This window comes from Syzygium oleosum, unplaced genomic scaffold (genome assembly GCF_021117445.2).
Source record: "Syzygium oleosum isolate NSW1041296 unplaced genomic scaffold, Sole_v2.1 Sole_v2.05, whole genome shotgun sequence".
Taxonomy (NCBI): Eukaryota; Viridiplantae; Streptophyta; class Magnoliopsida; order Myrtales; family Myrtaceae; genus Syzygium; species Syzygium oleosum.
Genome location: NW_026607489.1, coordinates 15,290,404 through 15,317,909, shown reverse-complemented (window position 1 = coordinate 15,317,909; position 27,506 = coordinate 15,290,404). Strand labels below are relative to the sequence as shown.

The following is a 27,506-nucleotide window of genomic DNA, read 5'->3' as shown; positions in this document are numbered from 1 at the left end:
GGGTTGCGTAGTCGAGGCTTGCAGAGGTTGGCGCTCGCCCGGTCGAGTCTTGCCAAGGTTGACGCTTGCCTTTGGTCTTGAAATCTGGCTCGCCTAAAATCCCGCAAGGCTTGCTGAGGGTCGCCCGAGCCTCTATCTCCAGATCTAGCTCGCCTAAGGCCACGCGACCTCGGCAGCGACCTTGGCATTGGCAGCGACCTTGGCATTGCCTCACCTGGGGTCGCACAACCTAGGCAACAGGCCATCTCCGGAGCTCTCAGCCTTCCCCATCAAGCGCCCGAGCTTATCCATTCTTCTGTTGTTGTCGTCTTTCATCTCAACTATTAATCACCATCGCATTATGTGTGCAACTTGACTATATTTCAAATGGCAACTCATTAGTCATTTATCATGTCTCAGATCATATCAGATCAGATCCAAATGGGGCAAACCTCACAACTGTAGTCCACATAATCTCAGATCATATCATATCGGATCCAAATGTGGCAAAACCTCGCAACTGTACTCCACATTATGCTTCTTAAATTTGGAAAGGCAACAACTTGCTGAAATATCCGCAATCTTATGGCAAACAAGCAAGTCATCATAATAGTTCCTTAAGAGAGAAAACAAACAACTTCCCACAAATTTCAAGAATTCCATTGGGTAACCAGATTAGAAGTTGAGAATTACATGATAAACGAGGGAAAAACCAAAATCGATGGTCTTGCACGTCTGTTAGCAATCACGTGTGGTTATATAGCGGTACCTTCTATTTTTACTGCTGAAATTGGGGAAAAAAACATTGTCTATGAGCTTGTGTGAGTCTGGATTACATCAAGCTACTCAAACACCGATATATCTCCAGCCCAACTGCATACTGCGATAAAATTCGACATGATAGGGTGGAAAGCCACATCCACACATGGTGATGTGTACGCCTTAGTTTTCCAGAGAAGCTTGGATGACCCATACTTGTAAAAGTATATGGAACCTTCTGAGGAGCCCGTTGCAAGCATTTCACCGTCTAAGCTGAAGTTGCACTTGATGGGGAACCCGGAGACTCCATGACCCTCGTACCTTTTATACTTGTCGAGCCGGAAAGGGAAGTTTGAAGAGAAAAGGGCAATGTAATTTCCATTAGACTGGGCAACAAAACAAGGCTCAATTGGATGATGCCTAATACAGGTGCAGGTATAGGCCTCTCCATAAACCTGTGAGAGAGACACAGGGATTTACCGTACTAAATAAGTAGATATGCATAAAGAAATTAGTAGAACTATTATCAATAAGATCCACCATTTAAACCAATAATATTATCGGTTAAGGTCACATGTACCTAATACTTGAAGCATGATATGACCAGAACATTTCCTTGGGCAAAAAGCCAATGCAGTTTTTTAGGCCATCTTCTAATGTTGGCGTGATAAATCTTCCTTCCTAATTAGAACATAGGTTATAAATCAACACTTCTCTAGTTTATTGTGAAAATCCCTTAAATCAATTTCACATACAAACTGTCTGGTCCGTTTTCATCAAAAACTGGTAGATAGACTCAGGATTGACCTGACGGTATACTTTACCTGCTTCTTTAATCAATATATCTATGCTTATTAAAGGGGGCAAAAACTTAGCGCTTCAACACACGAGTAAGCATGTATTAGGTCCTCCAGGAGCAAATGTTGTAGGTACTTCGAGATCAGGAGCCAAGTGGGACCCACATAAGAATAGGTTGGCAATTATGTTGGTCCTGGATTAAGTTAAACAGCTACTCTGGCAGACCTAAAATATTGTCTAAGAGTCATGACTCCAAGAACTCAAGTTGAGGAAAGAGACTTCTGTGGACACAAAGTACAGAAGCTCTAGATAAATTTCTATATGACTAGTGGAGAGACAACGAGAAACTGATTCTAGAACAAACTTATTGATTTATATGGCAATAAGCTGCATGACAATTATGATGCAGAGTCCCCTCAAACAGTAATCCAATGGTTTTAATGAGGTCACGTCCATCACTATGGTCCAGGATATTATATTGAATTAGACAATGCTCGGGATACTAACACTCATTCACTAAAATGGTTTACTAAGTATGTGTCTCTCTGTAGTGTCTATTTAAGTCAATGGGCCCATTTCAGCATCTAACAGGAATCTGACACATCACTTAGTAACCAAACACAGTAGAAGAATCTTAGCATGTATAGTATCGTTCTATTGAATATTATCATTTGCCCAAAATAATAGAACTACATCATTTGGTATGGGAAAAAAAATTCATAGTCTGGTTTTCTAATCTGCAAAGTTCATCATTTAAAGTAAAAGTGACAACAGATCTGGCTTGTGATACATAAATGGTCAAATCCCCATGCCAAAAGACGAGTTTCAGGTTTGATTCTTGACAACAATCTTCAGCAAGCTTTGCTCTGTCTTGCAGTCACTTAGATTAAACACTATTAAAACTCACTAAATGTGCAGATCGCTTCAAAAACTCAAACTCATGAGAGCTTTACAAGCAACTTGCATATCAAAATACGACTTGCTCCCTAAAAGAAACTCAAACAACTATAGCAAATCAGTCGTAATTAGTGAATGCTGACCTGATTGGAAAGAGGAACCTGTCGAGAAACATCCCAAACTATTATTGCATTTTCGCTGATATTGCTAAAGGAGACATCACTGGAAGAGATGAATTGCTTGCCATCTAGAGAAAACTCCAAATCAAGGATCGGACCAAGTTGACGTATATACTGATGTGTTGCTCTACCACTTCTGACATCCCATAACCTGAGCTGGCCTTTTGCTCCTCCTGAAAGGAAAAGGTTGAAGTTGTCTGGGTGGAATTTCACAACATTGACAACTTGGTCCTCCTTGAATACCTGAGTCTCTATCCCCTTTTCTATATCAACCAACCTTGATGTGCAGTCATACCCACAAGAAAGTACATGCCAACCAAGCTTTGACCACTTCACATCCTTCACTGCGGCATTGTGGTGGCTCAGAATGCGTGCTTTCTTGTCATCTTTACTCCACACATTCCATATGAAGACCTTATGATCCATCCCAGCCGATGCAAGAAGATGAGCTGTAAACTAACTCTAGTAAACAGATTAATTGGAGATCATGAGTACAAAGCACTTACCACCATAAAAATGGAGGCATAAAAGAACAGGAAGGAACAAATCATTTTGTGCATGCACATGATGTGAGAGGCCCAATCAATATGCAGATATTCCACATTTGGTTTTTACATATTGAGACCACCTAAGAATGCAAGTTACTGCAAACTTGAACTCATGCATTGACCTTAAAATGAACTAACGCAAATTTGATCATGCAATAACCATGACAGACTCTTATAGTAGGGCAAAGCAGGTCTCTGGAAAAAAGTTCTTTATTGTGTGCCAACATGCACCACATGGATCTTGCATTTGCAAATTCCCTCTAACTTGGCCTATGCGCACAGAGATTTAGACACGATCAACTGTCCCAGATATGAAACCACGTCTGATCATAGGAAATGTCAAGAAAAAACAAGGATAAGGTTATCATCAGAGAACCAAATTTCCTCCATTCCATTCTGTTCTCCACTCTATTCGCATGCTCATTCTGAGTTTCTATTTGAGGTCCACCACCTGATCCTTGGAATCGCTAACACATCAGCTCAATGAAATAGTGGATAAAATAGGATAAACAAATTACAGCTTTCCTATTTTTTTGACTCACATCCAAGCTGTGGCTGAAGGAGTCACAATTGAAGATGCTTCTGGGATTGAGTTCAGGTAACGTGTGCCCACAAGTCAGCTCGTGAAGCATGATTTATTGATAAGTGCATACCAAAGTAAGCTCAAAATATCACAGTGCCAGACCAACCATCTTCTAGAGAAATAACAAAGATTGAATTCTACTATGTAATGATTGAAGCAACAAATGAAAAGACGAGTAGCAACCACAATAGAAGCACGTGAGGCAGATCTTACCATGACTTTCTGACCATTGGATCGTGTTGACAGCCTTTGTATGGCCCTTTAGAGCTACAGATAGCCTTTCTTGTATTTGACCAAGACCCCTACGACCTTTTGTTTGATGCCTCAACAGTGATAGAACTTCAGATGGTAGGTCTGAATCCAATAAACTTCCCATACATGAAACTAACAGCAGAAAGCATAAAGTCAGGATCTCATGTTTCCATGAGTGAGATAGATACGATTCACACAAGCTAGAGATGCAATATCAGAAAGTGATATTCATGTATGCAGATATGATGCAAATTACTACCAAAGAAAGAACAATACGTCACGAATTGCTTTACATTCATCTTAATCCTCCATGTTGCCATTCAAGGGCAGTAAATTTCAAAAATCCACACATAAAATGCACACCGAGGTCGAAAAATTGCCTTAGACAATTTAGTCCGTAGCTTAGCTTCGTAAAATTAGCGATCTATCAAATGAACAGTATGTGAAATTTGCCAAGCATGTTCAGCGCGAAAGCATTTAAAGATGTCCTTTATTTCTCGGATATATGTAGCTCATATGCCTTTCTTATCCAAAGTCCTCTACAAACATCTCCAAGAAGTCCGTAGCACGCTCTCTCTCTCCAAATCTAGAATTAAATATATCTCTTTGCTAATCCCGATAGATAAATAGGTCTTTGACAACTATAAAACCAAACTGACTCTCAGCAAAGTGAGTCTCTTCCTTCTAACTTATGCTCAATTACTCTTTGCCACAGCTTCATGGCATGACAAGTGAGCTTAAGCCTTCTACAAAGCTGTCATCTTCAAATGGGAAGTTTTGATAGCTTGACAATGCAGGGCAGTCTCTGCTACAGAACCCGGGTTTTGCTCATTAAATCACCTGACATGGGAATTATCCAATCACTCAACAATCCAGCCATCATTCCCTGTGTTTAAACAACTAAAACGAATAGCAATAACTCGAAAGAAAGACGTCGTCCCCAAGCATTCTCAACCAGACACAGAGACTATCGCGAAGACATAACTGAAGAACAGGGGAAAATGAAAGGCTCGAGACACAGCTATGGCGTTTACCAGCGGCAGAAGTTGAAGCTGACGGGTCAGTGTTTTCTGGGTCAAGAACCATAGTGGGTGGTGAACCCAAACCCAGGAGGGCTCGCTCCCTTTTGGACACATATCTGCCATGGACAAGAGCTCCGGTCGGAGGAGGATACGAGAGATTGGATTTGGGGATGGAGACTGTATGATTTTCGGGTCTGGGTCGCTTCGGAGGAGGAGGGTGGAAGGGAGGTGCGGGTGCGGGTGCGGGTTCGGGTTTGGGTTCTTCGTCGGAGGAATCTGAGTAAGCGTTGCGCAGCAGATCCATCGCCGGAGTTTTGTGCCGTCGCTTGGTTCGTGTCACGTATTAATCCTTGTCCTTGAGCTTGACGAAGTAATGATCCCTGGCGATGGAAAAAAATACTGATTATCCTTTTGTAATTAATCATATTCATGCAACATCAAATTTGATATCCGTGTTCAATCAATTCGTATGATAAGCTATTACCATGATAAATAATACTTTTCAATGTATTTGATAATAACTTCCTAGTCTTATTACATCAAGAATGTTTTCATTAAATAGTAATAGCTAATTATCAACTGTTTCCTTTAATTATTAGATAAGAGGCATGAAAATTGTCTAGGGTATAATCTCTACTTCTTTCCAATTTATCACATGACCTGGAAAGAGTGGAAACATAACAAAATTAAACTCCAATTGTCACTTTGCGATTTAACATAGCAACAAATACCTCTTTTTTGAGCCATTTTCCTTCACTCCATCTGGCTCCCTGAAGGGAACCATCAGTTTCAGTGCTACAGAATAAGTACAAGTGCAAGAAATCAAAAAGGTAAGCAAAACCAATAGAAGATGGTGAATTCTCAATCACATAACACAAGCTGCCGTTCTACACCCACAAAAAAATCAGAGTAAACTTCATTTTTTACCAGATGACTCACTTCAATACTACAGACATACATACGCCCACAGCACAAGCCTTCATGGTCTGTACTGTGTATATCAATCCTTCACATTAGCAAGCCCAAAAGGAAAATAATCATCTACAAATGTTCACCCAATTAGAGCCTAAGCATCCTACGAATTTGGAATCCCGTCATTTTAGAATCAGTGGAATCTCAGGAGTTCCACAGATTCAGACATTGTGCAGTTTCCAGAAAGCAACCAAATGCTGCTTCATATTGGTAGACCCTCAAAGAGTTGCAAATGAAAGTCTACTTCCACCAACCAGTAATGTATTTGCAAGGGTTAACTCCTGATGGAGCAAGCTCCTTTTGCATAATGCTGAAAAAACCCAAGTCTAAAGAAGGCCAATGAAATCCAACCCCACAACAATTGAATCTTGCTAATACAAACGATGGGGACTGGGCTGATAATCAGCTGAAGTCATGGCCTAAGAAGATTTCCCACTTAGTCTGTCTTAAGAGTGTTTTGCAAACTACTTTTCTCCACTTTGCAGCAATTCTCCTAATTTTTCCTAAGCGCTCCCTGTAACCCCACACAGGCCCTCCAACTTATCAACCACAAACGCCGAAATTCTCACCGAATACAAAACGGCATACGGCTACGGACTCCTCAAAATGATCGGAATTAGCATTCCATCACCTGGAACAGGAGATATCGTCTGGAGTGAAATCACCTGTCCGTTCAAAGCCCTAATTTGTGAAACAAAAAAGGATGATCATAAAGTACCTGAATATGGAAGCTCCGTTCAGACACTGATCGGCCACGGAGATCCGGAGCCAAGTCCAGCCACGGCAATATCGACAATAGCACAAAGTTGTACAGAGATAGAAAGAGATGGGCTTTTTTTTTTTGGGCCCACTCGAATGAAATGCGGATCGGAGTCGGCATCGGACTGTTGTTTTATTTTTTCAATAAAAATATATAATGGAGAAACAAAACAACGAAAGCAAAATTATGTCGTTTCTACTTTCTAGTACCTCAAATATTCTCGTCGTTGGGGCCAATGAGAATTCATCGACAATTACACAATTGACTAATCGAATTGGCAATATATCCATATATAAATAAAAACATGCCCATTATCTTCTTTAATTATTTTGCTCTATAAAAAATTATCGAAATCGATGTGACAATATAGTTACTCATCGCTTACAAAACTAATGATCTTATCGTTTCTAGATAATAAAAAAATGTATGTGTTTGATGACATCGAGATAGCCTTTCCAAATTTTTCACTTGAGTTATCATAATAAATCTTGTAAATCATATGCCAGGCACATAAGATATTTGCAATATTTAACATTTTTATCAAGGAAGCGATTTGTGTACTTATGACAAATTCTACGTCCAATATGTCAAACAAAATTTCTGAGAATCTTTAAATTAGAATAATCTCTTCTTCTTCTTTTTAAGCAGGTAAGAGGGATCCAAAGATGGATGCGTTCCACCATTTTTGGGGATATACCATAAAAGAAATTCCATATATAAGGTAGAAAATCAAGATGATGCACATGTATATTTCGTATATTTAGCACAAGCATCGAATTCATTAATATTAATCTTTCTAGACACTGTATGTAGACAAATCACCCATGATAGTGCACACATAAAAGAAAAACAAAACAAAATGAACCATTTCAGGATTAACGCAATTGCTTAGAATGTTGGGGGTTTCCGGTTTAGGAAACCGGAAACAAAACAAAATGACGCCGCAGCGTCAGATCTGGGTCGCCGGCTGCCCTCGGCCGGGCTTCGCGACCCTCGTCGGGGGTCGCTCGACCCCAGGCGGCCCTCGTCGGCGATCGCCAAGGGCTGCCCGAGGTCGTCCGGCCTCGATGGTCACCGAGGCTGCCTGAGGGAGGTCGGCCTCGGGCGAGGGCCGCGAGGCGTCAGATCTGGGTCGCCGGCGGCCCTCGCCTAGGTTTGGCGACCCTCGTCGAGGGTCGCTGGACCCCAGGCGGCCCTCGTCGGTGGTCACCGAGGGCTGCCGGAGGTCCTTTCACCTCATACGACGGCCGCCGGTGCCAGATCTGGGTCGCCGGCGGCCGGCTGCCCTTCGACAGAGCCGGCGAAGGGTTTCAACATTTTTAATAAAAAATAAAAAAAGAGCTTTGCAAGTATAATTTTTCCAAACACTATTTTACCCAAAGTTACTTTGCAAAGGACTTTTAAGTTACAACTTACCAAACACAATTTACATTTTTAAAAGCCTCTTCAACCTAAAGTCCTTTACATTTCCCCAAAGACTTTCCCCAAAGCGTTCCCAAACGCAGCCGTAGTGTGTTAGAAGAGTGGGGTCTGCCGTCCTGTATCAGCACAGACAATTCACTCGGTCCCTCCGGTGATCAATGATTTTGAATGGCATGCACAAGGAGGGAGGAACAATTCATATTCCGAAGATGAACAGAGGCCTCTGAAATTGGGGTTAATTCCAAAAAAAAATATCAACTTTAGGTCAAGGGACAATTTTGGCCCGAACTTTTTTTTGTTCCATAAAAAAGCATCAACTTTAGGTCGAGGGATAATTATGGCCTGAACTTTTTTTTGTCCCATAAAAAAGCACCAACTTTAGGTCGATGGACAATTCTGGCCTGAACTTTTTTTTGTCTCGTAAAAAAGCATCAACTTTCACTTAAATTCCAAATCTGACCCTTATTGACTTAAAACAATTGATTTTCCAACTTGACTATTCCACCTTAGCAATAAATCCACGTGACTTGCTGACTGGATTTAAAGCATTATTCATTGTCTTATTCTCTGAATCACAGCTTGAAGAATAACGGTGAAACTGTTCGTCTCCTTCACTTCACCGGCAAGTCAAAAATATCTCCAGATTGAATCTTTCTAGCCAAACTTCGTCGTTTTGTCGTAATCTAAAGCTGTAGACCACCGCCCATCGACAGACGCCATGGAAGAGATTCGCCAGGCTTACCACCATAACTTTTTTTCTCAAACAAGGGTAACTTCAGACAGAAAGTCAATAGGGGGCCAAATTTGGGATTTAAATGAAAGTTGGTGCTTTTTTACGAGACAAAAAAAAGTTCGGGCCAAAATTGTCCATTGACCTAAAGTTGATGCTTTTTTATGGGACAAAAAAAAGTTCGGGCCAGAATTGTCCCTTGACCTAAAGTTGGTGCTTTTTTATGAAACAAAAAAAAGTTCGGGCCAGAATTATCCCTCGACCTAAAGTTGATGCTTTTTTTTGAAATTAACCCCTGAAATTGGGAAAGAAGGTGGGATTTGTGGAACTGTGGTAATCTCCCCTTTTTGCTTCTGAAAGCAAAAGCATCTTATCACAAGGATCATCATCCATTTTGAGTTTAGATTTCGTGGTATTGAAAATATGTCTCGAGTTTGAGCACGGAGCGAAAATATAAATTTCAAGAAAAAGAAAAGAACGAAAAAAATCTACTGCGCGTTGGACGGAGCGGCTGAATTTGGAAAGTGAATTGTGGAATTTGAGTTGGACTTTGACTCGATCTAACAAAGGTCAGAGAAAGGAAGGAAAGAAATAAATTTTGTTTTGAAATCCATGGATAGATATTATCCTGAGGAGTTCGGCCACAGAACTTGAAAGTCCAACATGGACTTTGTGTGGGACCGAGTCAAGAAAGAAAATCAACTCCTTCAAGGTCGGTCCAAGAAAAGCAAAGAAGGAAACTAAAGAAAGAACAACCAGTGGGATTCCACCAAGATTGTTTCGGATATATAACTTGGGTTTGATAGCGTAGCCACAAGCGTGCATGCCGTGTGAGTGCTCAAGAAGCGCTATTACTGTGCACAGTCTTGAAGCGCCGCATTCGTGAGTGCTTGGCAGTGGGTGTTTCAGTGAATTCTTGTTCGTGAATTACATCCAAGACGATTTTCTCCCGGACGTCAGGCGGGACTTCCTCCTCACAGTCAATCTTGGTTAGATCCTGCTAGCCTGCGTAGCATACTCTCCCCGTGCTCAAAACTCTAGGACTTCCGATTACTCCATCGGCACAAGTCAACCACGTCGCACCATTGAAACCAGTTTAACAGAATAGCAAAGTAGTGATGATACCCTCATTGATTATTCCTGTGAAGGTCGACGAAATGATCCGTGTCATGGTTCCAAACTTCCAATTGTCTAGAATCCACCACCAAGGCATTTCCTTTCCTTTTACCGCTTCCGGCAAATCCTCCCTTGATTAAACGAAGAGGCCCTAAAATATTTCTACACAACGAAGCTATGACTAAAGTGATACTGCGATTCCTGTGAAAATTTTCGACGTATCAGCTCCTCTACAGCTACCTGATTATTCAATTCCAGTATGTTCTCATGGACCATAAAGTCCTAGAATGATCAAATGGTGTCCGAACCCATGGAGAGCGACGACAAGTTAGACTATGCCCAGCCTAGAGGTCGATGGCAATTTGTGGAACCGTAGTTCTACTCTAATTTTTTCTGAGGCTTGTGAATCGAGCTAACACGTTGTGCTACTGCCATTTACTTGGAGCATAAGCTAACAGTTAAGTGCAAAGCAAATTTATCAGCATAATTGAAGACGAGGGGACAAACAACTACCAAATTTTTGTCTCTATCGTCGTTGTGGACTTTCCATTGTCCTCGCATGCGAACTTCAAGCTTGCCTATGACCTGTTTGTTCCAATATAACTAAATCTCCTAGACTTATCAATACCAAATAATACAATCTCCGATGATGAACGGTGCAGAGAGCCACAGCAACTCAAGCAGGGTGACCATAACGATTTTTTGAAGAGGCCTCAAAACTTTGAACCAGTTATTGCAGACTGTCCTGTTTTGGGGAATGCTGAAAGGAGTAATGCTTTATGGAGAGGAAGTTCAAAAAGCTGTTTTTGAACTGGGGATCACTCAAGGCACCTGGCCCAGATGGTATGAATGGCCTATTTGACCACGAAAATGGGTGTAATATTAAAGATGTGTTTCAAGAGGTGCAGAAGTTTTTCGAATCAGGGACCCTCAATCCAGAGCTAAATAAAGACAATAGGTTACAGAGTTACACTGATTCCCTAGCTTCCCACCCTAGCTTCCCAACCCTGAAATCTTGACCAATACAGCCCTAGAAGCCTTTGTAGTCTCAACTTATAAGGCTGTTGCCGAAGTTCTGGCTTTTAGACTTAAAACTCGGCTGCCATTCTTGGTTTCCTCGGAACAAAGTGCCGTTGTTGAAGGAATACAGATTATGGACAACATTTTGTTAGTCCATGAAGTGGTGAACCAATTGAGGGTATGGAAAAGAAAAGGATGTCTGGGTATGAATAAAGCTTATGACAGGGTCGGATGAGATTTCTTAACAAGAAAATGGGCTCTGTTGGATGTTTAGGTGAAATGGATAGCACAGTGCGTGAAAACTGCAACTTTTAGCGTCAAGATGAACAAAAGTGCCTCTTCAATACTTCCAACCCTCAAGAGGAATTCGACAGGGCAATCCACTTTCTCCAATTGTTGAGGCAAATGTGTCGTCTGTACTGATGCACGATGCAATAGAGGCTTGACGCATAAAAGGCATCAAGCTAGATAGAATTCCCCAACCCTATCACATCTCGTTTATACAGACGGTTCCTTTTTCTTCCTCGATGGATTGTTACAGAGTGCCAGTAGTTGGCAGATGTGTTAAATCAGTATTGTTTTGCTTCTGGACAAACCATTTACGGCCACAGACAGTCTCATCCAAATCTCCAACATACATTATTTGGTGTTCACATAAAGGAGGAATTTCTTTTTTCACATTCATTACAAAATCGAAACTGGAGAGAGTTTACTGTACACATTGATACTCTGTCCCAGGTGGTTTCATGCCTTTTATATGGGAAAGTCTATTATACGAGGACTGAAGAGACAGAGAACCTAATTTTTGGCAAATTTGAGACTCAGAAAATCAGAGACCATTTCGGGAACGATGCTTCAAATCCAATATTCGCCTATGCTTAGAGTGGCAAAGCGAAGCCTTGGCTGAAGATGAGCTTCCCTTGACCTGTGGCCATTATAGACAGTGTGTTGACATCTCCAATATTTCAACAAGAACCGTCAAGTTTGCATTATTTGCTATAAACTGTTATTGATGAATAACGAATGCCGAAAAGGGAATCGAAATTAAAAGAGACAAGTTTCTACACAAATTCAAAGCAGATAACGAAATTTCACCAAAATAGATTGGTAATTAAATCCATCCAAGACTTCACTGAGATGCGTCTTGTTGCAGAAAAATCTAACCGCAAACATACCCATGAATCATGATAAAGAGGCTTAAAGGGCAGCCGCAAGATGAAAACATAGAGAAGAATCCACCAGGAAATAAAACTTGAAAGACAGCTACATTATAAAATTGGCGAAATTTACAAGTGAAACCATCATAAGTCATGATAGTTCTGATTGGAGACATGCTACTCGTCCAACAAAAAGCAGTCAGTACACTTCCAGCAAAAGCTAAAACAGCCAATAAACATGACAAACTGATACAAATATTGAGGATCAAATGAAAGCCAGCCCATATGATCCGACGTTGCCAACTTAAGCAACTGGTGGGCGGAGAACATGATCTTGTGAGGTATCAACAGTCGCTGGAGGCATGAATTGCCACATGGCAACACCAGGGTAACCAAGGAAAGGCACCAACTTGTTTCCGGGGCCTTGGCCTTGGGTCGCAAAAGCCGCAGGAATTGCAGGAGGTGGAGGCAAGAAGCTTGGTTGTGCATTCGTGGCCTTCAACTGGTGTTCCAACTTCTCCTTCTCTGCTTTCAATCTTTGCTTCTCGTCACGAAGCTCATTTTTCTCAGTCTACAAATGTGAAAGCAAATGTAAGACACTGAACAGTTTCAATCAACCATTTCAAATAATGATCAATGCCCAAAAGGCTTATTGGAATTGAGGGGAAAAGCCTATATATTTTGATAGAATTAAAACACTCAAACTGAACAAAGGGAGGGAACATGTCTAAGTTTAATTCTCCAAATGTTTATAGAACATAGCAGACTCACTTTCAACTCTTTGATTTTCTCTTGGAGACTACTGCTTGAGTCCTTCAATTTCTGAGCTTCACCACGCAACTGGGTCACCATTCGAACAGCATCTATCAATATGGCGGCCTTGTCAGTCTTCGGAGGCCTTCCAGGATCAAGGAGAGACGCCAATTCCAAAAACCTACCAGTTATAACATTGTACTACGTTAAAAGCATGAGACGGTTTTGTTTTTCTTTCAGCAAAAAGCTGAAGTGAGAGGGCAACTGTATGCAAGTGATTATGACAAGGACAATCTGTGTGCATATGCATGCAAGAGTGTACATGGGGCAGACGAGAGGTTTACTTGTCATTTAGTCTATCTCTGCGCAACTTCTCCCTACATGCCTTGGAACCAGAAGCACCGCATGATTCAGTTCTAACCCTGCAGCAACAGCTCCAAATTAAATAAACAAGAATCCGGCATAAACCGATCCCTGCAATATCCTCCTCAAGCAAATCAAAATACGTTATACGTGCACAGCTGACAAAAAATCCAAGTTCAAATTTCAAACAAGGATGTGACAATCTTCATTTCCTAAGCCCAAATTCAGCCAGACTTAAGTCTTCAATTACCACAGTAGAAAGAATATCCAGTCAGGCAATCGTGAACTAAAACATACACCATTCTGCTAACATGTACTCAGCATTAGCATTGATCATGAGCACAGGCTATTACTGAAACCATAACCACAAATCCTTGCAATGCAGCCATAATTTGAGTTGGTCTCTTACATGGTGACCATATCCACTTCCAGAAGGTTCAACGCAATTATATCAAATAACTTGGAAAAACTGGAAACAGAGAAAATTTAACTCCAATCCTCGCTTTGCAATTTAACATAGAAACAGATACCTCTTTTTTGAGCCATTTTCCTTCACTCCATCTGACTCCCCAAAGGAACCATCAATTTCCGTGCTACACAAAAAATACAAGTGTAAGAAATCCAACAGACAAACAAAGCAAAAAGAAGACGGTGAATTCTTAACCATACAAAATCAGCTCACGTGCTACACTCACTTCAATACTACAGAAATACATACACCCACAGCGCAAGCCTTCATGGTCCATCCAATTCAAAATAATCCTTTACATTAGCAAGCCCAACCAGAAAGTAATCATCCATAAATCTTGATCCAATCGGTGTGCCTAAGCATCCTAAGAATTTGGAATCCCGTCATTTCAAATTAGCGGAATCTCGGGAATTTAACAGATTCACAGATATTGTGCAGTTTCAGAAACCAACCAAATGGAAAGAGTCAAAGAGTTGAAATGGAAGTCTACTTCGACCAACCAAAAATGTCTTTGCAAGGGTTAACTCCTGACAGAGCAAGCTCCTTTGGATAATGCTGAGAAACCCAAGTCTAAGGAAGCCACCGGAAATACAACCCCGAAACAATTAAATTTTGATAATACAAACAATGAGGACTGGGCTAATAATCATATTAAAAAATAATGTTCTTCAGATACTTTAAGGATATAGCGCAAGTCAAGCTCATCTTCTCGAACCAAACAGGAACCTAATATTCAATGTTCATTCCTCCACACACTCAAAATGTGAGCTCATCCAAATGCAGCAAAAGCCATGGCCTAAGGAGATTTCCCACTTATTCTCGTTTACGCAGCAAAGACAGCCTCGATGGCTGCGCCAGCAAACACATGCGCAACTGGCGAAAATAACGCAACGGCAGAGTATAACCTTGCCCGGGCTACAATTACAGGTTCAAGTCGCTCCCTCAGCTCCTCGCTTCTTCGCCCGAAGCTAAGGAGTGGAGTGCATGAGCCCCCTTTTGAGCTAGGGGCGACAGATACAAGCACAAAATTTGAACTTTACGGTTTTCCCCAAAATTAGGGGCCAAGATTTTGCTGAGCAGTGATTTTCCTATTGGATTGACAAATAACACAGGTCCTTCAACTTATCATCCACAGAGACCGAAGCTAAAATCCGAATCCAATACAGCATACACCTACGAATTCCTCAAAACCACAGAAACTAGCATTCCTTCACATGACGACCGGAGACGTCATCCTCGATTGAAACCACCATTCCATCCCGTTTAAAGCCCTAATTTGCGAGACAAACAAACAAAGAACGAACAAACGGATCGGAGTAAGACCTGAAAATGGAAGATCCGTTGAGAGGCTGAACGGGCCACGGGTATCCGGAGCCGGAGACCTGGAAATCCCCGTCGGCCACGGCGATGTCGTCGATCAGGCCGCAGTCGTAGATCCAATTCGTGTGCTCCGGAGACACCATCTCGGACGGCCGCCGGAAAGAAGCCAACCCGATCCCCGGGCCGTTGCCGCACGCACGGCGAATCGGAAGAATTCGCGGGGCGGCGCTTCAGATTGCGGGGGGAAAGGAGGTGGCCGTGGTGGTCGGATGTTCGGACCCCGGTCGTGGAGGAAACCGCGTTTGCAGAGAATTGGGGCCTTCTTCCCGGAGCCAATTTGGGGATGAAATGAGGTCGGACTCTCACGAGGTGTAAAACAAGTGGCAATTAATATCCTAAGTTTAGTCCGATGCACAGTATCGCTCCTGAATTTTTCGTTTATGCTAACGTAGTTCCTGAACTTTGACCCGGTACGTAAATCGTCCTTGAATTTTTAATTTATTTGATGTCTTTTATGAAATATTTGGAAGTTCAGGGTTTGTGTTGAACCAATTAAAAGTTCAGGGACGACATTGCATACGAGCCATTCGTGTCGTTTTCTTTAAAAATAACAAATAACGTGACAAAAATAAAGCTATGTCCTTTCTAATATCTACAAATATTCTCGTAATTGAGGCAAATGAGAATTTACCAAACTGGTTATGTACAGTGCATGATCGCCTTTCGAAATCATTTTTGCTTATGAGAAATTACTAGAATCGACATAAGCATCCATTAATTCGCGACCGAAAAAGCTAAGAGACTTATCCTTTTTGTTAGGACAAAGTTTGTTCATCTGGAAATTGCATACCTAAATTCATCATTTTAGTTACCCTAACAAAGTTTTCTAAACCTTACGTCGGGAACACAATGCCGAGTATATTCCACAGTTTTATTTAATGGCGTGGGAGTGATAGGCGCACTTATGACATAAATTAAGCCCATTATGCTGAATAACATTTTATTAGAATCGTTAAATTAGAGTTTTCTTTTTCTAACACTCGCTAAGCATACTTAATAAAGAAATATTTTGATTTCGCTATATGGTTAATACAGCGGTCCAATAGCGTCCGTCTCGGACCGGTGCATTCAAGACTTTACTCATCAAGTATCCAATCAGACTTGAACCCGAAATTACCAATAGAAGAGCGAGTTCTCTTGTCATCTAAGTCAGCACGTACGTAAATAATTGTAATGTAATATTGCCAAGTGGAGCATAGAAAGATAATGCGAGGTGCGACCCGAAGCCGACATGTCGATGTCGGCTTCGATATGTCCTATTGGCTGTTGCAAGTGATTATTCAAAACGGTAGTGGTGGGACATCAATGGCCCTGGACCGGTGAATGCCTTACCTACAAGATGATGCGGCTCCTTGCACCCTTTACTCTCTCTCTCTCTCTCTCCTCGAAAAGTGCCGATGCCAAAAGGGAAGCCCGAGGGCATATAAAATTTGATAAAATTTTGGATTTCAAATGAAATTTGTTGAAAGTTCGACTGTTTTCCCCTTCCAGTGGAGCATCTCCAATTGTCCCGCGCTCTTTTCAGGTCAACTTTTCTTTATCAATCACGCGCACTCTTCGCGACGTACAAAATTAAATAAAACGTCTCATGTAAAATAGAAATTGAAGATAGTGCGTATTAAAGCTTCAGGGATCGCTTGTTTACGGGGGTCAATGTATTCTTCACACGCATGAGATTATCCACCTAATTTTTGGTTTGGACATGCCAATATGGTATTAAAGTCAGTTATGCCTAGTTTATTTTTATGTGTGGCGTGTCTTTCTTTACCTATTAGGCTTAAGTTTTCGGGTTGGACCTTTCTGTGCACACGTGGAATCTGTACGGTCAGCACCGGTAGCAGATTCATGAATATCGATTCTTGGAAGAGACTTTTGCGGACAATTTTCAAACCACCCATGCACATGGAGAGAGGAACAACTTGGCTTTGGCAACGCTGGCGATCATTTTTGTTTTGCAACCCTATCTTATCTACGGATAATAGGAAATGTGGTGGGACAAATAACCCAAAGTTTTCATTCCGGTAATAAGTGGAGGCCTCTGAAATCGGCGAAGAAGGTGGGATTTTGTGAGATTATGGAGGAATCTCCCCCTTTTTGTTTCTGAAAGCAGGGCATCTATCAATTCGGACGATCTCCATTTTGGAGAATAGATTTGGTGGTCCTCTTCAGTTTCGCGCACAAACTCCGGGTCGTTGTACAGGCTCGGATGGGGACACCACTAACAACATGGTTGGCCTTTCGAAGCCTCGGAAGGGTCATTGCCCGTGGAAGATGGTAACCATGCCGCATCGGCTCGCTAAGTTTCAATAACCGGGACATGACTGCCGAAATCGTTTCGTGATCGCTAACGATCGGGACAAACTTCAAAAGGGTCCGGTAAACACTAGGACTTCCCACTAAGAAATGTGAATACCGGGCCTTTCTTGTGGAATCAATATGAGTATGGCAAGTCGCGATGAGCATTAGTTGATACTCGGTTTATTTAATCTTAATAGGGACCGGACTGGCAATAAGTTCTTTTAAGGTCTAATTCCTCGGAAGATGCTCATGCATATTGCCTTCATATCATCCAAGGGTTTTCCAGACAAGTAAAGATACAACTTCTTCCAGATTTCTTTCATTGAAAAAATTGAAGATTTTCCATCGAAATTAAGCATCATACCTAAAGATTTAATTGCACATTAAGCGATATTCCCCTCTTCTTCTTCTTCTTCTTTCCCCAACTTGCATTTCCATATCATATCTAGATACAAATTTTTTACAAGTTCTATCCGAGATAGTCCAAAAATTACAATAAAATTTTTTGGAAAAGGACAAGTAACTGCCACAGAAGAAAAAGACGACATGTGACCCCAAACCAAGTCCAAGACATGACAACTCCTAGTCAGACACCCCCATCTCTCCTCTGCCGAAGTCATGTGATCTCCACTCAACTTTGCCATAGAATAACTAAACATGTTGCAGAAAATTCCTTCCTTCCTTTGTTTTTTTCAAAAGAAGGAACCAATGACTTCACGGAATCGCTATTGCGTTTCCATCCGGGTCTTATTTTCTCGATCGCATCGGGTGAAAGGGAAACGACCCAATTCCAATTACAAATCGGGCCCGGAAAGTCAAAAAGAGACCACTGGCTTTATGGAGCCACTTTTTCTCCAACTAGCCAAAAAAAACCCACACCCCTTACAAGGTGCCACGTGCAAAATGGCCTAATTCAGGAGAAACATGATCAGTAAAACACGTGATTACTATAGGTACGATGATAATTTCTCGCGATATACACTGACATAACGGTTGGAGCACATGAAAGCTCCGAACTATCACATGTTGGACGTTTGTTTGTAAAACAAACAAAACAATGCTTTTTCCTTTGTCCCACATAGGAAAGTTTTGGGTAAGTGGGCCATTTTATAACTGTGAGTGTCTTCTTACTCCTTAGAGTGAAGACAATGGGGTGTGTGCTAGTCCACACAATACCCGCGTGCAGGTGCGCGAATAATTGCCGCGGTTTAATTAGCTCTAATCCCTTTATTTTTTATTTTATTTCGTAAGGTTATCTCCTTAATCTTTATTAGTTGAAAGGTTGTTTTTTGTTTATTAAATAATTTTCGAAATTATGAAAATTCGGAATTTTATTTATATATATTTTTTATTTCATTTTATTCCGAATTTTACATGTGTCTTTTCAAGACAACTTTCGGAGATTATACTTGTTCAGTTTTCAACCTTTTCCGAAGGGTTGCATTTGTTCAGTTTGCAACTTCTTCCGAAGGAATATCTTTGTTAGCTTTGCAACCTTTCGTGAAGAGTTGCCTATGAAGATCGATTTCTATATATGTCAGTTTTTGGCAAGAAGGAAAAATCAATCAATTTTTTCAAGTCTTCTTTCGAAAAACTACGGCCATCATTTTCAATTGTTTCCTAGAGAGACCCTGGAGAAATACTAGAATTGCTATCTAGTATTCTCATTTTGAGACTTTGTTGTATCCTGGAGGATTTTTGCCGGTGACCATTAGCAGCATTGTGGGGCAAATAAATCCTTAAGGAAAGTGATATCACGCTTCAAAGTCCGACTTGATTGCTCTCTTGATTCGAAGCCATTCAAATTTTTACAACATCACATGCGATCGTGGAATGCGCAAATCACATGAAGTACACAACTATCCAATTAGATGCAGCATTGCTTGTCCTGAGTGTCCGAATGCGTCAAGTTCTCACAAACTACCAAATATCGGATGGTAGCTAACCACGAGCAGCCGTAAGCAAGCACTCAAAGCACGATCTTTACAAGTGAAACTATACTGGCTCATTTTGCCAGTTCAGAAGAGACCATGTGAAACTATCATCAGCCACCCCCACATCTTATCAAATTGCACAAATCTATCCGAAAATAGTGAATACACTCCGGTTTTGAGCAAGTAAACAGATACATGGACCAGAACAAGAATGATAATCGTACCTGGGATGAACTCTTAGTGGTCAGCAGAGATTAGCGATTTACTTTCAAATGCGTGTCAGATTGTGGAATTTCGAGCGGAATTAAAAGCTCTTCATCCACTTGAGGAGTAGCCAGTTTATACAGTGTCAAATCTCAATCCCAATGCCACGTATTTATCAGTAGTCAGGACAAACAAGATGGGTACGATTTACTTTGGACGATACACCCCAGTGAATGCTTCTCTATACAGAATACAACCAGCCTATGTTAGCATTGATATCACTTGCGCAAGCTTGAGTTAAAAGGCATAAATATATCAACTTTTGACAAAAAAAAACAGCTCCTTTCGGTAAAACAATCACCCATAGCTCAACCGAGAATCCAAGGACCGTATGCTTGTCTGTCGTCGAGGAACTCCAATCTCACAAGCATTTACACGTGCTGCGAAACGAAGAGAGCAGAGCGACTCTCCGGCCGATGAGGGATCAGGAGAGAGATTCACAAACATTAGTGTCTTTGAATCTCCACCTAGACAAGGCTGTTAACCAAGACTTCGAAGATCAGTGCCTTTTCAAAATCAACCATAATATGAGGAAAAGTGAAAAAAGTATTGCTCATCGAAAATTCACCAATAGCAGACACACGATCCCACACAGCTTATGATCTGCTGGCCACGTCCAAGACAACTGCCAACTTAAGCGCGTATACAATCACTCCAACTAAAACTACAATCGCCACAAAGCTCACATACTCCCCTGATTTTTACAAATTTACTGTCACTGCACACTATCTCCTAAACTTAATCTTTCTAATGACAAAGATAACCAGTTTTTAACTACCAGTTTTCTGCTGAAACCATTTACTCATTTAAAAAAACAAGAGATGTCTTTATGTAATTCGGATGAGTTAAGAGTCAAATTTTAATTATATGCAAAATGAAAAAATCACATACTTCTTTGCCTTGAGTAGATATAAGAAAGCTAACCAACAACTTTCAGTTACCTGAAGAAGATAAGTAAGTTTGGAGTTTCTGAATGGTACATGCTCCTCCTTCTTGGCCAAAGCAAATATGACATCACTTAAGGATGATAAACTCTTGTTAATAGCCTAAATTCCACAAGAAAGGGAAAAAAATAGCTCAGATGAGATATTCAAAGGACAAGAAACTACAATCAGGTCAAAAGAGAAATATACTTGAGTTTCCTTCAAACGATCACCAGTTGAACCACTTTTAGACAAGCGCTCACTTCCCGCTAGATCTATGAGATTCAAGACGCCTTGCACTTGTTGTTCAGTGCTCTATCAGATCACAGGACAAGTTCAAGGTTACAATAGTAATTGAAAAAAAAATTGTATTTTTGTTATGTTCCAAGACACCACACGCATATGTACACACACAGAACAGGTAGGAAGGGAGGAGAATATACCTCATTTACACCGGAAATACGCAAGGTAAAAACAAAATGACTTCTTGATGAATGCTCGTTCATTTGGGTCTTGCCAACAGACCTGAAGAGAAAGGTTATACCATAGATGATTACTCATATACCGCACATCACTAAATTATCGTTCTTTTTAAAATTAAAAAAAAAAGAGGTAAGTCAATATGCTGCATGCTTTGGCTTCGCCTATTCTTTAGCTATCAATATCATACCTAAATCTTATCTAAAATATAGATAATTGCACTCCCTTGAAAAAACATGATGAAAAGATTCAATTCAACAGGGTAGACATTCTCTTCTTCCCTTTTTGCAATTCTTCTGCAGCCTCCTCCCTTGTCTCTCTCTTTTTCTTTTGCCCTTTGAAAGAAGTAAAATATAATATTCTCACCTGCTATGAGCAGCATGATTTAAAAGGTAGGAAACCTCTCTGCTGCTACGAACATCCACAACCGTCAAATCAGAAACATGAGTATTTCCATTGGCATCGTGTTTGATTGCATATTGCTTTGCGTTGACATTTTCTGTCCGCGTAGAATCAATACTTGACCGATTGGATGGTAACAGATCACGAATTGATTCATTATATATCTCCAACATCGACACCTGGAATTTGAACCAGCAGACTCACGAAAAACATACAAGAAAATAAGCACACAGCCTCAAAAAAACTGCATAGAAAAGTTTCATGCCTGCAATTCATATTTCCAGCCTTGAGATTGAAGAGATTGTTTTGTTTGGAATATTTGCTCTAAAGAGCGCGGTATCAATCCTTTTTCATCCACATGTCCTGGCGTACCCATCATAGTGTAGGTTTTGCCTGAACCTGTTTGACCATAAGCAAAAATGCAAACCTGGAGACAAAACAAGAAAAGCTCAATCCTGGAGAAACTAACGTCATGTAAAAAAGGCACGTTTGCCTTGCTTCTGCAGATGGCATTTTGATATTTATGGAAGCTCCGGCCAAACGAGTACAAGAAAGCAGATTCGGCAATGAAATTCGTATCACATGTAATAGTGACAAACTTGACTAGTTTGAAAATCAACTATTTTACCTCTGGAAAAATCATGTCCATGTTCTCTATATTGCAGTAGATCAACATGTTAAGATAATTCAGCGAAACAGTATCTAATGACTTGCGAGACAATTTACCTTGTAACCGTCAAGAGCACTTTGTACAAGTTGTGAAATTTCAACAAAAACATCCTCTTGTGAAGAGTCGGGCATAAAAACTTTGTCAAATGTGAAAGGATATTTTTGTCCTGTTCACAGCAGAAAGATACATGAGTTTCTACATCATACAACATAGCCAATTGCAAAAGAAAAAGAAGAAGAAAAGAACAAAATACAGCGCTTGATCGAGACTTCACCATTTTGAACTAGATCGATCCCCCGACCGAGAGCCTCCATGGATGTGGGATAGGATATCACCTTTGCTTCTGAACTGCTCTCGTCTGGTAAAAGAGGGCGCACTCTGCAAAATACGCGGATATTTCCTTTCAACTCCTGTAGCATACACAAAAATAAGTTACGAATATGATGACACGGTTAATCATATAAACAGTGTTGTCTTGCCGGTGATGATAAATACCAGGATAGTATTGTGCAACTTTTTACGTAATTTCTCTCCCTCAATGAGCTTAAATTCTGCATCGGCTAGACGGATTTGTAATTCAGATAAGAGTTTTTTCTGTTCTTCAGATTCTGCTCTCGTTTCGAGGGTGGATAAATCAGATGCCTGAAAAAGGGTATTTGGGATTATAAAAATGGACAGAAACATTAATATGACAAATTTTGATTATCTATTGAGAAAACACATACGAGGGTGCACACTCCTATTTTTAGCAAACCATAAGTTACCTCCAATCTCCTCTCAGCAACTATCAGCTTGTCCTGCAAAGTCCTTATTTGCTCACTCTGACACAAACACTTTGCCTACAACAAAATACGTCAACTATTAGTCAAACAATCATTTGGTAACAAATAGAATCACTATATTTGTTTACAAACTGAGCATGTTAGAGAGAACCTCCAATTCATTTGATTTTAGCGTCAGGTGATCCAACTCAGAGCAAGATTTTCCAGTAAATTCTTTGTACTTAACAACTTCAACTGTTAGAGCCTCCACTTCCACGCGATATCTATCCCGTTCATCTCTAACTTGCTGCAAGTCCCCTCTCAAACATACTACCTCATTTGAAAAAACCTCTTTGTGATTCATAGCCTCCTCTTGAGAAGCCTGACAATATAACCAAGTAGACTTTAGCCTATTAAACCCAAAAAAGGAAGTTAGCCTGAGCAAATTAGCATTAAACCTAGTTTTAGATCGACATGTTTGCTACCTTAAATAAAACAGTAACAAAAGATGGTCTAAACCTACTATGATATAAGTAAGAGCTCATGCATAATGTTTCTGTTTTAAACGTCCATCCAGATGGTGATTCCAATGAAAATTGATCGGTGCAAAGAAAACATCGAAAAAGTTATGATTGTTACTTCAAATCCCAATGAAGCCACCAATCTCCCTGTATATGTTAGACTCGGAACATAATCGCCAAAACTCTTAGTAGCCAAAAATTACTTTACAGCATAGTGGCCATAAATTCGAGGAAAATAAACAATGAGTTGATCTGCCGTGAGCTGTTTAAAACAAGAGCAGTTTACAGGATGAGAACGATATGAGATTCATAGTAAAGTAAATCCTCACTTTCACTGAAGCATATTGCTCCTTCAGCGAGTTATGATGACCTCTTAAGGTGCAGAGTTCCTCAAAAAATGTTGCTTTATCATTCTCACTTTTCTTTAGACTCTCGCTGGAAGTACTAAGATCTGACTGAAGTTTACTGTTGTACTGCTGTAAGCTCGCATTGTAATCTTGTAACCGTTTGTACATGTCATTAATTGACGAAATCTGCAATATGCAACAAGCTTCATCAGCATACTTCCCAGAGGAAAAGCCATACATATAACTGGAAAACTAAGAATTTTGACCCAATGAAATCCGCAACATACTCTCTGATTAGCACTTGACAGCTCATGTTGAGCTTTGGCAAGATCTTCAGAAAGAGAAGCCTGCGACCTCTCACTGTTGAGTCTGCCCTCCCTTTCCTTAGCAAGAGAATCTACTGCAGCCTGATTATTATGATCAAACCATTTTTAGACTTCCCGAAAGCTGACCATTTGAATATGACTCGAATATAAACCAGTTACCAGCTTCTCTGCTTGTTCTTTTGCGAGTTTCTCCTGAGCCGAAGCAAGATTCTTCCTTAGCTCAACAATTATAGAACTCAGCTCTTCCTCCTTATTTTTTGATGAAACCTCTGTTACAAAATGCATCGACATAACAAATTGAACGCTTTGATCAAACAGGAGAGAATACTATAACATCCACAATTTCCCAGGAAGCACTTACCTAATTCATCAAGCCTTTGCTGAGTATAATTCAAGGCATTTCTTAACCTCTCCTGTTCTTGTAGATAGCTATCCTCAAGCTCTTGAAACCATTTGACGCAAAGCCTCAGCCTTTTTATATAATCCAGCATATTCTCGCATCTCTCCTGACAAAGCAAACAAACACTATTCAAGGACAAAACAATGAACGAAGAGGTTTGCTTAATGAAATTAGTTTTATCTGCTGACCACTAATCTAACTGATCTCCTCTGCTCTATCTTCACATCCCATTGAAAACTAAAAACCGGCGTCATAAGAAAATACGCGAGGGAAAATTTCAATTCCGATAAAAACTGAAAGTTCATGGCTGCCCCGGATCAGAAGCAAAAACAATTGATGAATTAGAACTGCAGTAGATGTCTCGAAACACTCAAGCTGCTAAAAAAAACAGCACGATTCATGCTTCTTCATCTTTAACACTCGAAACTAGTTGACTGAAAAATGGCCGTGTGAAACATGAGAGATGTCTGGACGGTAGAAAAGAAGAGTAAGAGGCTTTATACGCACAGAATTAACCGAATGCAGCACATAGAACTCTCGAAATTCGACACATCGAATGGCGCAAACAAACCATAAATGCCGGAACGCAAAACACGGACCTTGTAATTGAACTTGTTCTTCGATTTCGGCTTCTCATTCATCAGGGCGTCGACGTCCTCCCTGGTGAACTCTATCCCGCTGCACTCGGAGCCGGCATTGCTCGCCGGAGCGCTGCTAGGGCAGAGATCTTGGCCGCTGCTAACCACCGAGAACGCCTCCCGGCTCCTCAGCCTGGCCGCCGCCACCGCCGTCGTCGTGCCAACCATCCTCGGCCCCCCCACCACCACCGACCACCGATCGATCTCCCCGCTCCTTCCCGGTCACTCCGAGCTCCTCGAGCTCATCGGCCTCGCACTTCTTCTGAACCATGCACGTCACCACAGAAACAAGTCCGCATCACTCCTCACGCGCGCGCGCAACCACGAGACAGACAAAAAGAGTCACCGAGCAAAAACGCCAAGCGCGGCCAAAAAGCCTAGAGCTCGTCGGACCTTATTTCACGTCACACCGCACCGCAACCGGCTCGCGCTTCCATCTCCACTTCATGCGCGCGCGGATGCTCGGAGGGGGAGCCGCGACTGCAAATCGGCGGAGTGCGCGCACGAAGCGAAGAAGGATTGCCGGAGATCAGAGAGGGAGCGACGCGGCGGCGGCGGCGGCGGAGGCGGCGCTGCTGCTGCTGCTGCTGCTGCTCTGGTTCTGGAGCGGGGGTGGTGGTGGTCTGCTGCCCCGGTCCTTCCTCGACGCCATTTTCAAGAGCCTCAAGAGAAAAAGTTTTTTTTACTCTTCTCCCTCACAGACGAGACGCACGGAAAGAGAGAGAGAGTGGCCCTCGGTGTGGGGCCCGGTCGTTGATTGAGTCCCAAGGGATTTGAACGGATCGGGGCCGTTGCTTCGAGATGCGGTAAACACGATCGGTGGGATATCAGCCCTCGACCGAGACGGCCAGCGGGGGGCGCTCCCGCAAAATGGCGACCGACCCGGGGTTGAAACGGTCATTCCCGATGGACGGATACCGTTTAAAAATCGGCCCCCCTTCTTTTCTTTTTCCTTTTTTAAGCGTTGCGTGTTTCTGAAAATTTTTTTTAAAAAAAGGGGGAAGAAATAAAAAATATACAATATTGGACTGGAGAACGTTAACTGCAGTTAGGGTTCGGGGTAAAAACAGAAGGGGAGGGGGGGGGGTGAGTTTGAAATTTTTTAAATCGGGGGATCTGGCGGTCTTATGGTAGCGAGTCGTTGGGCCTCCGAATTTACCTAAATGCCCTTGGTCCGGCGTGCGCCCGTCCCTCCTTCGTGAGGTCCTTTTCGGACAATTCCGCTTTTATGTCTCTTGTTTGGCAGCACTCGTTCAGAGCAATCAAACTTATCTTGCCTTCAAATTTTAAATCAGAAAATAGGTTTTCTTTGAGGAATTAACAATTGTCCAACCGAATAAATAAAAAGAGTATTGACATTTGTGAAAAATATGTGGACTTGAAGGTTCGTAATGCTACTCGTTCGGACAAAGGCAAATTGTTTTTTACTTGCTAAAATAAAATTGCAAATGTTATTAAATTCGAAGATAGTAAAAATGAGAGGTACGATCGGATATTAAATAAACACGAAAAAAGGAATTAAAAATCCTTGGCAAGGACTTTTGTGACATTGTTGATGAGTTATTTTAAACGGGTGTCTTGAAAACATTTATTAAGCATAATTAACGACGAAATTACACGCGGTACGTGAAATTGAAGTCCTTGAAAAGTTTTTTTTTCTTTTTGGTTGCTTTAAAAGGTCCTTATTTTATCATGACTTGCAAAATGGTGAAAGGATCCCAGTTGGGTTTACACTTGTACCGTGTAAAAAAATTGAAATCTACGGTAAGACGAGTTTGTTTGGTAAGATTTCAACATTCGTGTACTTTTTACGATTACAGTTATGTGTTATATACGTATACATAGACATGCAAAAATCCATGTTAATGGGAGATTGGTCCCTTAGGGGGCAAGATATAAGATTCTCGTTACACTTCTATCGACACTCGGTAGAGAATGTCTCTGTATAAATGGAGAAATAGGCATTATGGTATCCGTTCGAACCGCACGGTCGTACATCGAAGACACGTGTTCATGAAAGCTACGGAGCACTCAAAATTACAAAGACGGTTCTCGTCGATTCCTAACACCAAACTTCATAGAAAAAGAAAAAGAAAAGGCTACATATGGAAATAGAATGATTAGAGCTAAGATTGGAAAGCTGGTGAGAGCATGTGCCAAATCATGCGCACACCCAATTTACCCACATTTGTTGCACCCTACAACAAAAGGGAGCCAGAAAGTATGTGCTCGTACAATTTGGTAGTCACCAATCAAGTCTTCAGCTCAGGGCTCCAGGATGGTGTGAATAGAATTCCCATAGCTTTATCCGAAGGAGATAGAGCACCAAACCCCCAAAAAAAAAACACTCCACGATCCCTTTTAATTAATACATTCACCACTT

General features: G+C 41.2%; 3 protein-coding genes across 3 annotated transcripts; all 3 read right to left on the bottom strand.

The window, feature by feature from the left end:
- Positions 1-784: 784 nt before the first annotated feature.
- On the bottom strand, positions 785-5,336 carry LOC115663933 (uncharacterized). The gene is made up of 4 exons (XM_030585893.2): positions 5,030-5,336; positions 3,957-4,127; positions 2,577-3,061; positions 785-1,193 (listed from the first exon to the last, which is right to left on the bottom strand). The coding sequence occupies exons 1-4, from the start codon at positions 5,319-5,321 to the stop codon at positions 822-824; spliced, it is 1,320 nt and encodes a 439-aa protein (XP_030441753.1). The 5' UTR covers positions 5,322-5,336; the 3' UTR covers positions 785-821.
- A 6,942-nt stretch (positions 5,337-12,278) lies between these two features.
- On the bottom strand, positions 12,279-15,451 carry LOC115666642 (transcription factor ILR3). The gene is made up of 5 exons (XM_030588338.2): positions 15,103-15,451; positions 13,841-13,903; positions 13,292-13,369; positions 12,966-13,128; positions 12,279-12,765 (listed from the first exon to the last, which is right to left on the bottom strand). The coding sequence occupies exons 1-5, from the start codon at positions 15,240-15,242 to the stop codon at positions 12,499-12,501; spliced, it is 711 nt and encodes a 236-aa protein (XP_030444198.1). The 5' UTR covers positions 15,243-15,451; the 3' UTR covers positions 12,279-12,498.
- Positions 15,452-19,490: 4,039 nt separating this feature from the next.
- Positions 19,491-25,793, bottom strand: LOC115666342 (kinesin-like protein KIN-14N). Its single transcript, XM_030588082.2, has 16 exons — positions 25,085-25,793; positions 24,447-24,591; positions 24,245-24,354; positions 24,047-24,166; positions 23,742-23,945; positions 23,064-23,273; positions 22,895-22,969; positions 22,626-22,772; positions 22,405-22,540; positions 22,187-22,296; positions 21,726-21,887; positions 21,425-21,639; positions 21,022-21,103; positions 20,789-20,893; positions 20,597-20,701; positions 19,491-20,132 (listed from the first exon to the last, which is right to left on the bottom strand). Exons 1-16 carry the CDS (start codon positions 25,289-25,291, stop codon positions 19,953-19,955), a joined length of 2,313 nt encoding a protein of 770 aa, XP_030443942.1. The 5' UTR covers positions 25,292-25,793; the 3' UTR covers positions 19,491-19,952.
- Positions 25,794-27,506: the final 1,713 nt, after the last annotated feature.

What these genes read in the sequence shown, in the direction of transcription:
- LOC115663933 (XM_030585893.2), bottom strand. Translation starts at nt 5,321, where the DNA reads ATGGATCTGCTGCGCAACGCTTACTCAGATTCCTCCGACGAAGAACCC. An exon ending in AGCTTCAACTTCTGCCGCTG is followed by an intron (nt 4,128 to 5,029) that starts GTAAACGCCATA and finishes TTCTGCTGTTAG; the next exon opens with TTTCATGTATGGGAAGTTTA. An exon ending in AGGTTCCTCTTTCCAATCAG is followed by an intron (nt 1,194 to 2,576) that starts GTCAGCATTCAC and finishes TCTCTCTCACAG; the next exon opens with GTTTATGGAGAGGCCTATAC.
- LOC115666642 (XM_030588338.2), bottom strand. Translation starts at nt 15,242, where the DNA reads ATGGTGTCTCCGGAGCACACGAATTGGATCTACGACTGCGGCCTGATC. An exon ending in GAAAATGGCTCAAAAAAGAG is followed by an intron (nt 13,370 to 13,840) that starts GTATCTGTTTCT and finishes CTGTTGCTGCAG; the next exon opens with GGTTAGAACTGAATCATGCG. An exon ending in AGAAAATCAAAGAGTTGAAA is followed by an intron (nt 12,766 to 12,965) that starts GTGAGTCTGCTA and finishes TCACATTTGTAG; the next exon opens with ACTGAGAAAAATGAGCTTCG.
- LOC115666342 (XM_030588082.2), bottom strand. Translation starts at nt 25,291, where the DNA reads ATGGTTGGCACGACGACGGCGGTGGCGGCGGCCAGGCTGAGGAGCCGG. An exon ending in AGCAATATGCTTCAGTGAAA is followed by an intron (nt 23,274 to 23,741) that starts GTGAGGATTTAC and finishes TTATATTGTCAG; the next exon opens with GCTTCTCAAGAGGAGGCTAT. An exon ending in TTGCTGAGAGGAGATTGGAG is followed by an intron (nt 22,773 to 22,894) that starts GTAACTTATGGT and finishes ACCCTTTTTCAG; the next exon opens with GCATCTGATTTATCCACCCT.